At 45.2% G+C, this 16,733-nt stretch overlaps 3 protein-coding genes across 3 annotated transcripts; 2 read left to right on the forward strand and 1 right to left on the reverse strand.

Annotated features, from left to right (window-relative positions):
* Positions 1 to 3,263: 3,263 nt before the first annotated feature.
* LOC129593784 (uncharacterized) lies at positions 3,264 to 5,520 on the forward strand. The gene is made up of 3 exons (XM_055490243.1): positions 3,264 to 3,727; positions 3,921 to 4,390; positions 4,730 to 5,520. Exons 1-3 carry the CDS (start codon positions 3,331 to 3,333, stop codon positions 5,444 to 5,446), a joined length of 1,584 nt encoding a protein of 527 aa, XP_055346218.1. The 5' UTR covers positions 3,264 to 3,330; the 3' UTR covers positions 5,447 to 5,520.
* Positions 5,521 to 6,721: 1,201 nt separating this feature from the next.
* LOC129593772 (uncharacterized) lies at positions 6,722 to 11,027 on the reverse strand. The gene is made up of 3 exons (XM_055490231.1): positions 10,258 to 11,027; positions 7,433 to 7,868; positions 6,722 to 7,126 (listed from the first exon to the last, which is right to left on the reverse strand). Exons 1-3 carry the CDS (start codon positions 10,519 to 10,521, stop codon positions 6,849 to 6,851), a joined length of 978 nt encoding a protein of 325 aa, XP_055346206.1. The 5' UTR covers positions 10,522 to 11,027; the 3' UTR covers positions 6,722 to 6,848.
* Positions 11,028 to 12,196: 1,169 nt separating this feature from the next.
* Positions 12,197 to 15,977, forward strand: LOC129593771 (uncharacterized). Its single transcript, XM_055490230.1, has 4 exons — positions 12,197 to 12,429; positions 12,622 to 13,032; positions 13,549 to 14,015; positions 15,108 to 15,977. The coding sequence occupies exons 2-4, from the start codon at positions 12,639 to 12,641 to the stop codon at positions 15,783 to 15,785; spliced, it is 1,539 nt and encodes a 512-aa protein (XP_055346205.1). The 5' UTR covers positions 12,197 to 12,429; positions 12,622 to 12,638; the 3' UTR covers positions 15,786 to 15,977.
* Positions 15,978 to 16,733: the final 756 nt, after the last annotated feature.

Raw genomic sequence — 16,733 nt, forward strand, 5'->3', positions numbered from 1 at the left:
AAAGTACATTGCTCGCCATATGATACCAGAATACGACAAAATCTACGTGGATCTGCTGAAGAAAGAACTGGAGTCAGTCGATTTCGTTGCCATTAACTGTGATATTTGGAGTAGTAAGAAACAGCGCGGCTACTTGGGCGTTACTGTACATTTCATCGATTCATCGTGGAACTTGCGGAATCATTTGCTTGCCTGTACGCGTTTTGAAGGAAAACACGGAGCGGATGAAATTTTCAAGTTGGTAATCGAAATACTGGAGAAGTTCAATATCCGGAAAAAGGTTATTTACGTGGGCACTGATAATGGTGGAAATGTTGTGAAAGCTTTTGAAGACTGGATGCCGGGTTTTATGGAAGGATTCTGCGAAGGTGATAATAATCTTAATACTGACGATGGTCTTACTGAAGCAGTAGCCAGCGAGGACTATGATGTCGAGTATCTCAGTCCTGATGATCTGGATTCGGATTCAACAATTGCAAAAGAAGTATGCGGTCTGCTGGAGCAAGAATGTGTTATCAACGGCAGATCAATTCAGGTACAATAACTGGTGTAAAATAAGTAAATATGTTAAGAATTACCTAATAAATAATAATGTATTTCGGAGCTTTAACGCATGTGAATAGTCTGAATATTATATTATATAAAGAAAAAATTATAAAAATAAAAGTTTTTTCTCGCAGCGGCGGATAATGTCAGTGGTAAAATCTGCTTGATTTTAGACGCTTACGATTAATTGTTTGCGTTGTTACAGTGCATAATAAAAATGTGGATATTTTTGCAGTTACGATGTGTCGCGCACACAATGCAGCTATGTTTAAAAAATCCAGTGAAGAATTGTGCGAAGTTGAACACTGTCATCGAAAAACTTGCAAAGATCGTGAGCTCTGCGAAGAAGTCACCGCAACAAACGGAGCAAATTGTGAAAGTCTTTGGACGCGAATTTACCAACCGCTGTGTTACCCGTTGGAACACTAACTACAAGATGGTTCAAGTTGCCGTAAAGTATAATTGGGAAAAAGACGGACTGATTTTCAAAGAAAAACACCGACTGACTGCTGAAGACGTCCGAATTTTGCAAGACTTCATCAACTTGACGAGCACATTTGAGCAATTGTTTCTGAAACTGCAGAGCGCTGGTTATCCTACTGTTTGCCAAGTGATTCCCGCCGTTTATCTGTTGCGCCGGAACCTTCAGGTAAATTGCAACACCATTTAACTTTGTAGTTTGTAGTACTTTGTACTTTGTAGTTTGTAACTTTGTACGTTATTTTGCTCATCAACTGTAGAATAGCTGAGTTGTTGTATTAAAATTTAGAACGTTATAAATACGAAATCTATTGTTTCTATGTACATTTGCTTATGCTATCGTAAATATCACGGATTTTACTTTCAGGCATACGCTGATGATCCGGCTAGCCTGCTGAAATCATATGCCCGTGATCTACTCAGTGAAGTTAATACTCGTTTCGCTAATACTGAAAATGACAGCGTTTATATTGCGGCATTATTTCTGGATCCGAATTATAAAAGCGAACTGTGCGATTGCGGCTTTGGGACCTTAACTACTAACGAGATGAAAGCTGTAGTCATCGGCATGATGGAACGAGTGCAGTTGAATATTTCGCCCGTCGAAGAGCTTGCGCCACTGCCGTCTACATCGTCAAGCCTTTTCTCTGTGTTGAAAAAGCCTAAATTACTTGCCACTGTACAAACGTCTGCCGGTCAGAGCCTCAGCGTGGATGCAGAATATGAAATGTATTTGTGTGAAAATGACCAGTCTTTCGGAGCCGAAGTAAATCCTCTTGTCTACTGGAAAGCTAAAGCAGAGAAATATAAACGTTTATCCCGGATTGCTCAACAAATATTGTGCGCACCTGCAACGACAGCAGGTGTGGAGCGGATTTTTAGTGTCGCGGGATACTTGCTTTCTGAACGTCGACTTCGCACTAAAGATTATAATTTCGAAACATTGTTGTTTTGCAGTCTGAATCGTGATCTAAAGCGGCGTGGTGTTAAGCGAACCAGTGATGAGATTTCTCAATAGCGGTAATAAAATGCTTGCAGATATTTTCAGATTATACAGATTTTTAAGTCAGCTGCACAACAGGTTACCGCAGTTACTGTAAATGAATAGTACCTTTAGATTTGACATTAAAATCGAACATCACAATATTTTTTTAAAAAACCGAAAAGTGGGGGTGAAAATGGGGTACATTAGGTGAGCCGGGATGAGATTTTGTGCCGCCGGAGGTGGGCTGAGGTGGGAAAAGTAATGGACGAATGGAGGTGAGGTGAAAGTGAGAAATCGAAAAATGGGCGAAGTCTGGTGGGCATCGCGGGGCACGCTATAACACCGTCACCATTCGCACCGGATTCCTTGCTGGCCAGCCGGAAATCAGCCAGCAGGTCAAAAACTTTCGCTTTCAGTTGCTGCTGCTGGTCACGCGTAGCGGATACTGTGAAAGTACGCTGCCACCTTCAGCGGACAATCACTTTATTTGACCAGTCTTCAACGGGCTAATGGTGCTCTGTCGAATGCCGGGTTGTGGAACCATCCCTCGCAACGTTGAGTGATGTTCTTCCCTGTATCATACAGTACAGCTAGTTTACCTCCCTCTTGCAAATTTTTTGGCTAAGGCTATTTTGCCGCAAAAACTGCGGCAAAATAGCCACTTCGGAATTTTTTTGACGTCCGAGTAACGGCGGTGGGGGTGGGGGCATTTGCCCCCACCCCCACCTCCTCCCCCCTTAAATTTGCCACTGTCATCTACGCTCGCAAACTGATCAGGAATGAAACAACGAACGGATACAGTACTTAAGCACAAATTGTGCGTACTTCTAAATGACTGCTCTATTCCATCGCGGTTATTCACCAATCAAAACTGACCGGCAAAGCCAGGCCAATGAAAGCCAAGTGCATACTGCGCACACGGGCGTATATGCGTGCGTGCATGGTGCGCCATATCCCGCGTAACATGTGACTCGTTGCTGCATGCTGTGAACATCAGAGTCGGGGCTTTATGCGCTGTCCGGTATGGCTTGCCCGCTGCCACTCGGCAGGTTGACAGAGGTGTTTGACAAAGGTGATATTAATCCATTTAGACATACTAAGTTGTTGTCGACGCAAGAGCTGCTTTCGATTGCTTTCCGAATTTCGTGATTTTAGTTTTGAATGTGGTATCGGCTACCATCGCCATCAATTTCATCGCTGGTTTAAATTTCAGGCTACTCGTATTCCTGTGATAGTGGAGGAATTTACGCCGAGTTTTTTGTCCAGTATCAGTGCAGTGCCATTACTACAGTATTAGGCAAGGACCGTCGTCTGCAAGAATGGATGGCAAGGGGATGGAGAAACTGTCCGGTGCGGTTGGGGATTCGACGGAGCACGGCCTGAGGCAGTATTCCACCGGACCGCTTTTATCGTCCCCTGTATGCGGCAGCGAACTCTCCCCGCCGTCGGAACCCCTGGATAAACAGCGCCAGCTCGAAGCGGAAGTTGTGGACTTGTTGACCCATCATGAACTGGCCAGAACCGACGAGACAGTAGACGGTGTCTTAGTTTACTGTGCCAAGTACACCTTTCAGAAGAATCCACAGAAATTGCGATCGTTGGCGTGGAACGATTACGGTCAGGGGAAACTGGACGGGATGGGTGTGGCACGGACTGGCCACGCGCTTTCCCCGCTGCCAGTGTGGTTGGAGAACGGCGTCGGACTGGAAGTGTTCTGTAAGTGATCATTCATCGTGCTGTAGATGCCACAGTCAACAGTCTGCGCAACGGCGTTGTGTCTGCTTTTATAAAAATCGTTTAGAATTCCGCCAATACCACTTTTGTACCGGGCAAAATAGTACTTGTGGGCCGAGGCGCTGTTACGAATTTTTGTTTCCGGTTGATGTAAAATGTCGTGGATGTATTGCAGTTAAGGAAAGAGTTGCGACACAAGAAAATGACTTTACTCGTGGCTATTCTAAGCCTGGTTTCGAAATTCCATGGGAAGCCAGAATCCAGCTAAGCCGCGTGCCGGACCAGTGCAGCCTGACGGATGTGCAGCTGGGTTTCGCTCATGTCGATCATCTCGAAAATCCCACCGCCACGGTGGAAATTTGGGAAACTCATGCCACCAACTTGTCCCACATCAACAGCAAACTGGCGAGTATTGACAGTCAGACCTTCTCGGAATGCGGCCAGGATCTGGGTATCTTCCGTGAAGCCTACTGTATCGTTACCATGCGGGTGCCGCTGCGGCGCTTGCTGGGAGACAAGCTCCACGCATTCCGGCAGACCTTCCCGGACCGTCTGGCGTGCTCCTACGACTTGGGCCATACGGGAACGGATACTGTGACACTGAAAACGCGAGATGGCAAGATAGAATCCCATCGAGAAATCCTGGTTAGTGACCTACTGGCTAATAGTGATATTTAATTTCTTTTTGTATTTCATTCATTTGTTTCAAATTATTTAACAAATATAACTTTACGCGCGTACAGTGCTCAAAAACTGAGAAGGTTTTGGCTGAGAGGAAATTTAAGTTACAGTATGTTCAGATCTGCGCGCGGGTGCGTAGATGCTGAGCATCTACGCACTAGAAATATACACAGCATTTTGTGCTCTTCTTATTCTTTTATTAAAAGGGTGCATGAGACTTGCCGTGGTCGTGGACAACTTTCAAATGACTTCGCTCAATCCTGCTTTCATTTATGTGAATAACGATTGGATTGTCATCGCTAGGTTGACCTTTCTCCCAAAACTCGGGCTATTTTCGGAGAGAGACCGCTTGGAAAAGTTATCTTCTACGAACTGGACTGTAGACTGGATGCCGCCTTGGCGGTTCTGGATGCGGCCGTAGCCAAGCACGAATCCCTGCCCATCGATCCGCACCGAGCGTCTCCGTTTTTCCTGTACGAGGCGATGAAGTTGGCGTTGAGTTGGGAGATTCCGCAGCTGACCCTGTGGACGCAGGTGGCGTTTCTGGAGCGCTTGTGCCGTCCGGACGATGGCATTCTCGAAGCGGTCCCCGTCCTGGATGCCGTCCGTGTTATCCGTGACCACGCCGATGCCCAGGCGGTGGGCGGCCGGATGATACTGTGCGGACTGGTCATGGTGCTACGCAACCTACATTCTCCGGCCCTGGGATGGGAGCTGGACGAGCTGAAAAATATCATTGCCCGGAAGCCGGCGTTGTGGAAGAACGTTATTTACCCGACGCGGTTGGAGAATGATTGTGACCTTACCGTTGAAATCAATCCTGGTAGAAAAATTTATTTTAGCGTTAATTTGGCTTACTGGGTGCGCCAGTTGAAAGTACAGATTCAGGAGATCGAAGAGCTTCCCATGGATCAGCAGCGACTGGTATTTGACGGCCAAATCATGGAAGACGAGCGTACCTTGGCGGACTGCGGCATTGGCCACCGTGATTCGGTGCAGTTGCTCCGCGACTGCAACTGACCAAAACGTGAAGCAGAAGATGTGAGCCGAACTGAAGCTGCAATTGTCAACCACGGGTTGGCAGATTGCGTATATTTACTTTGCGCATATCGAACCAACTTCCTGTTTTGTGCATAATCGGTTCGGGTATCTAGTTTGAGTGAACTTGTTTTCGTTTCTGGAAGAAAAGGTTAACGGATAATTGGTGTGCAGTGTTCCAATGCACACGGTTATTTGCTGTACTGTAAAACTGCAGTCCATATCTACGATTAGAAAGCAGATACGCTGCCGTGCTTCGTTACTTACAGATACTTGGCAGTTTGCGGGTGCTTCTTCTTAGAGCACTCGTACCTAAATTAAAGGTCTGGAATTACGAATGTCTCCTGATGTATTTCTTCTGCGAAATGCTTTTCGAATTAAGCTATAGTTTGTGAGGCAGAAGTGAAAGATGCCGTCCGGACTTTGATTTTATCAATTGAGAATTCCCACGATCGAGAGCCAATCGAGTGCTCCTCAGGACCGTTCGTGTCCTTTGGCGCACACGGTCTGCTTAGGCCCGGGTATCCACATAAGCACTGATATCTGCAGGCTGGTCATCATCTGCTTTCCGCAGAGCTGCTGGTTTTCCCACGCCCCGTCGCTCGATCAATGTGCTAATTATACAAGGATGAATCCCTTGTATAATTAGCACCTAGATTTACTCTACTTTGGTTTCTTGATGCAAGGTAGAACGTGTTATTATGAGATGATCTTTGGGGTCTGTTGGATGGGTTTTCTGTGTTCATTAGCATATTTTGCTCAGTATTGATCAATCGACTGGTACAGTAGCAGTTTTTCTGGTCATGGGCTACCTTTGATAAAATAAATGCAACAGCTACAACTGTCGCGTGTGAATCCTCTCCCGACTGCTTGATACATTAAGCTGCTGTCATGCGATTACAGGTGCTGCTACATCGTAATTAAATTTTCGAACTATTAAAAAAATAAAGCGGCAGAAGAGCGTCTCAGCGTGGTCTGGTTCTTGTTACGAAGGCGTTCGTTCAGTAGCAGTGCAGAGGGTCCTTGCCAACGAAAAAATAAAGACATCTACACAAAATTACGGGCGCGGTTTTTTTAGAACATTTTAAAACCTCCGGTACTAGTGTAAACGGGAAATTTATTAGGTTATCCGCATTAATATAGGTTAAACGCAAAATTACGCAGTTTTAACACACAACACACTCCATCCAGCCTCTTAAAGTAAATAATTGGCAATACAAATAATTCATTAAATAATACATAAACATGACCCGGTAATCCTTACTCCAGAAACGAACGCAAAGATCGAACGAATGAAAATGTGTTTCCCCTCATAAACTAAGTGTCAACTGGAGTGCGAGAATTGCGCCTCCTTTCTCGAAACTGTTGTCAGGGTTGTACACGGTCAGCAACCTCTCAGCCGGAGACACAAATGCACGGTGGCGTTGGTGACGATCCCACAGTCCGCTAACGTAACATTGTCCTCCAACGCTCTACCATCAAAAACCAATCGCTGCTGATCCTGGGGAATACCTTCCTGATGCCAAATCAGGCACTTCAACTGGTACACCCAATAGGCCAGATTAACGGTGACCATGCGACTTTTGCCCGTAATGTTCTTAATGCCAATGTCGGGCAACAGCCGCGTCGGCAGGAAGACGCTCTTCCACAATGCCGGCTTCTCTGCAAATTCCAATGCTGGAATTACTTCCCCCATATTTTTCATTTACTCATAATCCGATAGGGCTTCTGACCTGTACAACGGTTTATAAAGAAACAATAACATTTTTAACTGAAAACTGGTTTAAACCCATTCCATGCAGGGAATCCAAAAATCCCAATAATTTAGTCAAGCGATAAAACAGCTTAAATAGGCAAACGTTTCAATAATTACCTATCTAATTATGCATGTCGGCGTCAAAAGACCATTACAAATCCATTACACAGTTTGTTTCTAACGGTTCTACATGTTATCAATTTCAGCCTTACCGGCAATTAACGCCATCAGCTCATCCAGTGTCCAGCGCGCGGCTGGTGAATGCAAGTAGCGCAGCGCACCAACCAGTGCGCACAGGATCATCCGACTGCCCACCGCCCGGGGATCGGCATGGTCACCGATGATCCACACCGCGTCCAGAACGGGAATTTGATCCAGATTTGCCACCGGATGACACAAGCGCTCCACAAACGCCAACTGCGTCCACAGTTGCAGCTGGGGAATCTCCCAGCTCGACACCAATTTCATCATCTCGTACAGGAAGAACGGAGCCGCTCGGCGGGGATCGGTGGGCAGGGATGCGTTCTGTGTCATGGCCGCGCTCAACACCATCACCACGGCCGCCTTGCTGTAGTTCGTTTCGTAGAAACGGACTTGTCCTGCCTCTCCCTCGACGAAGATCGCGCGTGTTCTCGGAGAAATACGAACCTAAGATTGCAAGTCTTCGAATTACCAAACCTGATTAAAATCAACGCAAAACGGAACATTTCTTCGGGGGCTTAACCCAGGAAAACCGGGTACTAGAAGGGATGGGACTATCGTTTCGAAAATTGGTAGTTTGGGATAGAAAAATTCAGTTAAGAAAAAAATATTTTTTTCAGAATTTTAGCGACCATAGGTCAAGCAGGAGATGACCATGTCGAGCTAACACGCTTGGGAACCATGTTGCTCCGACATGTTATCCATTGCCGTTTATAACAGGCGATAGAAAAATCGCACAGAATATGCCAATTGCTTAAACGATAGGTCTCAACGAGTACTTGAACACAGGTGCATTACGATGGTCATCAAGATGACCAGTGGTCAAGGAAAATTTAGAAACGAAAAAATCCTAATATTCACCAGTACATAAGCGCTACTACGATATTTCGCAACAGTTGGTCACTTTTGCTCTACGGTTTGGACAATTGGTCACTTGACCTATTGTTGACCACAGTCCTGGTGACGTCTACACAGTGGAAGTAATACTATTCCAGGTTGTGCAACCGAAAACCGTAGCAGAGATAGCTAGCAGGAATCATAGACAACATATTCTCAAAGTGTTGTACAAGTGACCAGTTGTGAGAAAACGAGGGTATCGCGCAGTAGGGTCAATAAAGCCCTGCCAAAAAGCCTACTCGTACAATCTAACTTACGTTTAAACTTTATAGAAAACAACAAATGCTCGTATTTACAAAGGAAGGCAGTTCTGCTAGTGGACTTGTGGTGGTAGACTAGCCGACTCCCTAAGCATCACGAATTATCCAAATTGTGTGGGAGTGATTGATTATACTTTGCACTGTCTACGTCGGCACCGCTGCTAAATAATGCTCAGCTGCATAAACGGAGGCTGCCTTTACTCCCAAATGCTCTCTTCCGTTATACCAACCGCTTTGCACAGACTGGTTTCTAAAGGTTACAAGCGCTCATGAACCGGAAGGTTCAAATGTTTTTGATGCTCACTATGCGAAGTGTAGACACGAGTTAATAATTTTTGCAAGATTTCACACTCATTACTACAGTGTAACTCCGATATAATCTGCAAAGAATATATGATTTTTCTCTGGAACAATGGAGCAGCTGGTAGGTTACAGTACATGGCAATAATGGCGTTCTATACGCAAGCAGTTACACTGCAAAATTTTTTGAATTCTGATTGTTCCCGGTAGTACGGGTCATAGCAATTTTAGAGCTACTCACAGCGGTCATTCCGCAACTTGTTTGCCTTTTCTTCACATTAATTTTAACTGCGTTTAGTCAAAAATTACGTTTTTCGAATTTCCGGTCATCGCTGACCAATGGTCACTTCACTGACCACTATGTACAAGTCAGTTATTACAGCTTTTTTTTAGCTTTATTTTGATTGTTTATTGTATCTTGTAGGACGCTTCTGTCAATCAATATGAATTTTTGACACTTATTAATAAAATAGTACCGTGCCCAACCGTGTCATAACCGACATGGGATTTTCAAGTAACCAGTACTAGCCAGTGGGCGTTAATTTTCGGAACTTTGCTTCATGTTTTTATAAAACTCCGCAATTAGTTTTCCTGTGATTTTTTTGGTAATTATCTGATGTGGGGTGGCTGTACAGACAAGCAGGACCTCCGGGAGCCCAGTTTGGTCAGTTTTGATCATGTTTGGTCACCCTCTGGACCTTCCGGATATGACCCAGCTTACGGTTATATATTTTAAACTGTCGTCTAACATAACTTCTTTGAAACAAAACCAACAGAAATAATCTGTGTTCATAACAACGGACTACAGAGAAGAAGTCCTCTACCATGTCGGTCTAACACGCATAGTGTGGAACGGGTTAAGAGTGAAATAAAAAACACCATTTTCGTAAAATAAAACAAATACTACCTAAAGTCAATTTAAAGAGAGAGAAATGGAAAAGAAGAAAGGACGGAAAGAACGGGAATAAATGGCGAAAAAATGCAGAATCGACTGACTTTCCTGCGTCTGCAAAAATGCAGAATGACTGACTTTCCTGCGTCTGCGTGTGTCCTGCGTCTGTCTGCGTCTGGATTAAGCAATTCGAAGTACATATAAAATTCTCTCTAAAACTGACTGTTGCAAAGAGCTGCCTACAAATATTTTTCGAAAAGTAAACTTACTATATAAGTTATATAACGTAAGTATCTACACGTTTAACGGAAGGGAAGTGACAAAATGCAGAAACGTCTTCGATTATTCATTTCTAGTTTTCAACCATTTTGAAGCCTAAAAACACACTGTTCATTTTATATTTATTCATTCTACATTATTTGAAATTTCACCTTTGGGTTTTTTTGAAAACTTCTTAAAACTGTTGAGATGGTGAGCGTATACGAACCAGGATTTCGCGATCCACCTCGATCCGACCCTGTCGCGTTTTGAGGACCACATTATCCGTCCCTTTCAAGGCATCCACCTCCGCGAGGGCGGGACACTCCGGGATGGTCAGCCGGAATGCACTGAGCATTTCTCCCTGCAAGCTCCGCAACGGCACCCGCATAGTGACGAAACAGTAGGCTTCACGGAAGATGCCCAGTTCTTGGCAGCATTCCGAGTAGGTCCAACCCGTGATGTTCTGCAGCGCGCTGTTGATGAAGTCCATGTTCCTGGCAGGGTTCGACTCCCGTTTACTGATAAAAACGGTTGGACTGCCGTGGTGGTCTGGGTTAATAAAGGCCAGTTGCACTGCCGTCAGGACACAGGTGTCCGGAACCCGCTCTAACTGGATCCTGGCTCGCCATGAAACTTCGAAACCACGCTTAGCGTCGTTACCCGAAGAGTGCTGTCGATTTGTCGCCACTTTTTTCTCGACTGCAAAGGATCAGTGGTGTACACAGTGCTTTAACAAGAAGCCCAGAAACAACGGTGGCTTCAACGGTTGTTCTGTGTGTTCGACAAAGCAAATAATTTTATTAGCAAGTTGTTGAAGGCAGCGCAATAATTTTACAAACAGTTTATTTTGTCTTCTTGAAGGTGGATTAGGCTGACAAAACTCTTGTCATATTTTTGAGCAGATCGCCGTTTTGGAATGCGTTACTACACGGCGAGATGCAGCCATGCAGGATTAATAAATTAGTACATGAGTTAAAATTAATAAATTCTATATTACTGGTGGTACGGAATCTACCACCAGTAATATATGTATCTGCTTGATGTATTGAGCAGCCGCCCTCGGTGATTTTACCTTCCCTTTTCCTTTATCTTTGTATTTTCCCCTTTTTGGGGAATGAATCCTTTTGTGGGAGACCCATGTTCTCCCACCAATAGATTCATCTGCTATTTCGAGGGGGTTTTAGGCCTCCCTCCTGATATTGGTAAAGGCACAGGGATGAGGGAGCCATCAGAATACGACGTCCGATGATCTGCACTCACAAAACACTTGCAGTCCCACGGCATTCTCTAGCCACCCTGGCAAAGGAGAAATTTCGCGACCAGTCCCGGCACGTACACGTAGCAGTTGCCCCTGACCGTAATCATTCCACGCTAACGACTGCAAGTCCTGTAAATCCATCTGAAAGACGTACATGGCACGGCACGTCACGACACCGTCATCCCTCGCGACCATGCTGGACTCCTGGCTGGCCAACTGGTGATCGGCCAGCAAGTCCAGTACTCCCGTTGCTGCTGCTCAGCCAGAAGTGGGGAGTGCGGAAAGGGTAAGATGTCCCGTGCAGGCGATGATGGCTTAATTCGGGGTGCATACAGCGAGCATTCGCTGTGCGAGACCTCCTGGTACTCAGTCGAATGCCGTATTGTGTAGCCATCCCCCACAACACTGGATGGCGTCTTCTTCCCTTCACCGTTCATTTTTACAGCGCTCGTCGGCTAAATATTAAGAATACTGGGAACCAGGACTCAGATGAAATATTATTCATAAGAAAACGGTGGGAACTGCATGAGACTTCAGATTCCTAAGTCCGTCGCGACGGCTAACAGCTTATCCGAGAAGGTTCTCGCCGATAAATGCCTGCCGGCAGTTCATTGTGTTCGCAGTACACTGACAAATTGCAATATCCGAACCCAGCAAAGCTTGCAAGACCCAGAAAGTCATACAACACAACATTGAACAGTGTCACTCACTAGTCACTAACGAGTGATGTCGAGTGCAACGCTGTGCGGGATATAGTGCACCATGCACACCCACATAAACGCACGTGGCACCAATGCGCACAGAAAAGGCACGTGTGTGACGCCTGGTGGATCGCCTCGATACGACAGCCACCTGTCACAGACATGCCCAAAAATGTGGTAAAATCGATTGGAATTTTTCAGTTTTCGGTCGTGCTTATCGATCGACCGAGAGCTGGATGCATTTACTGCGCAAGCACAAATTAATTTCTTTTGTGTGCTATATATGTCTGAGATTATTAATTCTAGTTCAGATCTAAAGATACCCGTATTCTTTTAATTCTGCAGGAATCTGCTGAGAGTAAGATAGCTGCAGTTGTCAGAGCAGTGCCATCAGCAAAGAACCTTCGTCTACTCCATTGATCTGCGGAGACTTCGCGGTGTAAGTTGGGAGCCGTGAACCGAGCGGTGAACGAACGGATAAGGACACGTGAGAGTACCCGTTTTAAGGGCTTGGCTACTCGTAAACACATCAGCCCGATAACCTTAACAGAAATAGGAAGCTTTTGCAGTTTTGCTGATGCAGTGTGTACTCTAAATTGGGTTCATCTGGTTCTCTGTTGTGTTTGATCAGGTGACGAGCGTGCAGAAATGGACGGCAACGTAGTGGAGACGCAGTCTGATGCCGATAAGAATTCAACGAAGCACAGTCTGATTCAGCTTGGTAGCAATCCAATTCCATCGGCCTCCGAACTCGGCAGCGATGCATCTCAGCCACTGGAACGTCTGGATGAGCAACGTCAGCTCGAAGAAGGAGTTCTGGAACTGCTGATCCACCATCAACTGGCCAGCATCGAAGGGACGGATGACGGTGTTTTGTGCTGCATTATGTACACCTTTCAGAAGGATCTACCGGACTTGCGATCGTTGGCGTGGAACGACTATGGCCAGGGAAAACTGCAAGAAGCACGTCTGGCACTGACTGGCGACAGTATTTCCCCGCTGCCGGCGTGGCTGGAGAATGGCGTGAGATTGCAAGTGTTCTGTAAGTGCGTCATCTTATAGATGGCATGTCCTGAGGGGCCTATTTCTCAACGATCGCCGAATTCAGTTACATCACTGAAAAAACTGTTAAAAATTAAGGAATTGGCAAAATTTCTTTCATTTGACAATTTTTTTAAATTAATTCGATTTAGAACTTCAAAAAGTGACATTTTTCAATGAATTCGCTTTATTCCATCTGCTTGCTAATTTTAAAAGCTTTAACATAAATTGGGCGATTGGAAATTAAATTTAACATAAATTCGCTATTTTGCAGTTTTGCGGAAAACGGTGACGTATAAATTTTACTAAATTATTTCATTTGAAGGTTTTATTAATTCTGTCAAAGCATATATGTATAATAAATTCTAATTTCGACGCAGTTTCGATGCCAAATTTCATTAAATCCGCTAAGCTGTTCAAACCTGGTGAACTGTGCAGGCTTTTCTTCCCGGGATAGTCATTGTGCTTTTAGCTTTTTTTTATTTCTGTTGGAAGAAATGCCATTGATGGTTTGCAGTTGAGGAAAAGGTGACGGCGGACGAACCGCCCTCAAGCGATGACTCGTCTGAAGAAGGTTTCGAAGTTCCGTGGCGGGCACGGATCCAGCTGCAGCGAGTTCCGGACGGCTGCGTCTTCACGGTAGTGCAGTTGGCCTTCATCAATCCGGACAATTGTGGAAGCCCCACCGTCGAGTTCACAACGCCGCCGATCGATGCCACCAACTTGTACTGCATCAACAACGCATTGAAGAACATTCAGGGCCAGACGTATTCTGAATGCTGCCAGGAGCTGGGTAACTTCCGTGAAGCCTACTGCTACGTCACCATGCGGGTGCCGTTACAGCGTATTCTGTGGGAACTGGTGGCGGCCTTCCGGCTGACCATCCCGGAGGGTCCGCGATTTCCGGAAGGGGACGCGGATGGAACGGATAAGGTGGTGCTGAAGATGCGGAACGGGCAGATCGAGACGGATCGAAATACCATGGTTAGCTCTTTTTGATCTTGAAACGCTGCGTTCATGAAAGTATGCTTAGTATTCTTGTTTATTTCGTTCAACGATACAGGCAGCTCCGTGAAAAGGGGCGGTTTTAAAATGAAAAAAAAAGTTTTACTTCTTTAAGAATGCTTTGTGAACCGCTTGTTTTTTAAGGAAAATGGCCCGGTACATAGTGTCCAAAATGGGGTACATACACTAAAACCTTCGCTTGCGCGCTCTCCGAATCACTATTTTGCAATAATTTATGTCATTCTAAAGCTAAATGATTTGTATAACTGAAAACCGTTTGCGCGCTCAACATTCCGTTGCTTAGATATGAAGTATTAACATGGGCAAAAAGTTTAATTGCATTGTTGTGTACTAAAAGTGTGGTTATTGCCCGATCTTGTTGAAACTTTGCTTTAAAAGGCATATGGCCATGAAGTTGAAAGTGAACCAATATCAGATCCATAGCATTTTTTTCCGATTTTAAAATGGCTTTCAAACATTTTAAAATTCATCTTAAAATTACAGGAAAGTGCTATGAATTTGAAATTGGTTCACTTTTGACTTTGTGGCTATGTGTCTTTTGCAGCAAAATTTCAAAAAGATCGGGTAATAACCAGACTTTTGGACCTTGGTACACTACAATGCATTTAAACTTTTTGCCCATTTTAATGCACCATATCTCAGCAACCGGATGCTGCGCGCGCAAACGGTTTTCAGAACAATGTATACAAATCATTTAGCTTTAGAATGACATAAAGTATTGCAAAATAGTGATTTGGAGAGCGCGCAAGCAAAAGTTTTAGTGTATGTATCCCATTTTTGACGCTCTGTACCGGGCCATTTCCCTTAAGTGAATGGCAGCTGTCTTGGTTTTTTCAGTAACCCATTGGTTTACGTCTGTAATCTGTATTCTATATTTACTTCCTCGTTTTTCCCGTTTGATGATAGTAACTGTCTAATGTTTCTCCAGCCAGGTTCAAAACCCAGTGCTGGGATATCCTCTTAGCCGGAAATGGACTACTTATCTGTTCTGATACGAATCTTAATAATTTTTCAGTTCATAATCGGCTCAAAACTGTTTTTCTACTTTAGGTCAGGCTGTCTCCAAAAGCGCGCGGCGTCTTCGCAACAAGAAAGCAAGGGAAGGTTTCCCACTACGAATGGGATTACAGTCTCGAGGCCGTTCAGGTCATCTTAGACGCGACCGGAACGGAACGCCAATCCCTGGCCATCGACCCACATCGTGCGGATCCGTTTCTCTTGTACGAGGCCATGAAGTTGGCGTTGAACTGGGAGATTCAGCAGCTAACAATGTGGACGCAGGTGGCGTTTGTAGAGCGCTTGTGCTCTCTGAACGGCGTCAGTTTGGAACAGATCCCCGTCCTGGAGGCTGTCCGTCTGATCTGCGACCACGCCGATCCTAAGGTGGTGGGCAGTCGGATGATTCTGTGCGTGCTGGTCACTATGCTGCGCATCCGGCATTCACCAGCCATGCGCTGGACGTTGGATGAGCTGGAGAATTCAATTGCCGGCAAACCGGAATTGTGGAAGAACGTCCTCCAGCCGACGCGCTTGGTGACCGATACCAACGTTTTCATCACAATCCAGATGCGTACCACTCTCACTGTCGCGGTGAATTTGGGCTATTGGGTGTGCCAGTTGAAATGCCGGATTCATGTAATATATGATCGTTTCTCCTACATTATACGTAACGGAGAATACCGCCAAATCCCATCAATGATCTTTACTGTAGCCGCACACGATAGATAATGATTCGCTCAATCACAACTTCATCATGGCGCTGAGAAATCAGCATAGAAAACAGACGTCTTTAGACACAGATAGCTACGTGAAGATAGTTCACAACAATTGCATAAACGCCGGATTACGCCGGTGAGCAACACTGTATACATGACTATGCGTCACACAGCACTCCCGTTCTTAAGTTTGAAGCACGGCGAAAACCAATCACTTTGAGAAACGGAACATAACTTGAACGATTGGATGACCGTAATGAAGGAAAACGCTATATAAAAAATTACATGAAAGAAGAGGTGCAAGCGTTAAGGCAAGGCATTACGGCGAGGGTTCCCGTAGGGTCCGGTTACGAAGTGTCCGGATAACGGGGCGATCGGTTTCGTCGACGGGCTCGTCCGGTTTCCTGGCAGGACGACGAGGTTTGGTGACGCAGTCCCGCTCAATTTCCACGCGCAGCTCGGGATCCACGTCCTCGACGGGAATGTCCCACTGTGAATCAGTGTCACCCATTAAATCCAAATCAGACAGAGGCTCCGTGAACAGTTTTAGTCTCTTTACGTGGACAACAAGAGTGTTTTACCACGTTTTTTAGTACGCACAGACTGGATCTCGTAGTTAAGCTTTGATTTACGGCTAACCACTTTGTACGGTCCAAAGTAATGTGCGATTAATTTTGGAGACAAACCAACAGGAGTTACCGGCGTATACAATAACACCAAATCACCGATTTGGAATTCACGCGGTTCTCTTTTGATATTGCCGGTCAACATATAACCAGCTTGGACATTCTCAATATTAGCTTTTGCAACATCACTAGCCAGTTTAAGACGCTCTACGAGAGCCTGACTGTATTCGTGCATGTTATTCAAATTGTTATTCGGAAGTGCACCAAGCTGTGCGTCCATGACTGAACGGCACTCACGCCCGTACAACAAATAAAATGGTGTTTTATTTGTCGAG

The sequence above is a fragment of the Paramacrobiotus metropolitanus genome, unplaced genomic scaffold (assembly GCF_019649055.1).
Source record: "Paramacrobiotus metropolitanus isolate TYO unplaced genomic scaffold, Prichtersi_v1.0 Parri_scaffold0000063, whole genome shotgun sequence".
Lineage (NCBI taxonomy): Eukaryota > Metazoa > Tardigrada > Eutardigrada > Parachela > Macrobiotidae > Paramacrobiotus > Paramacrobiotus metropolitanus.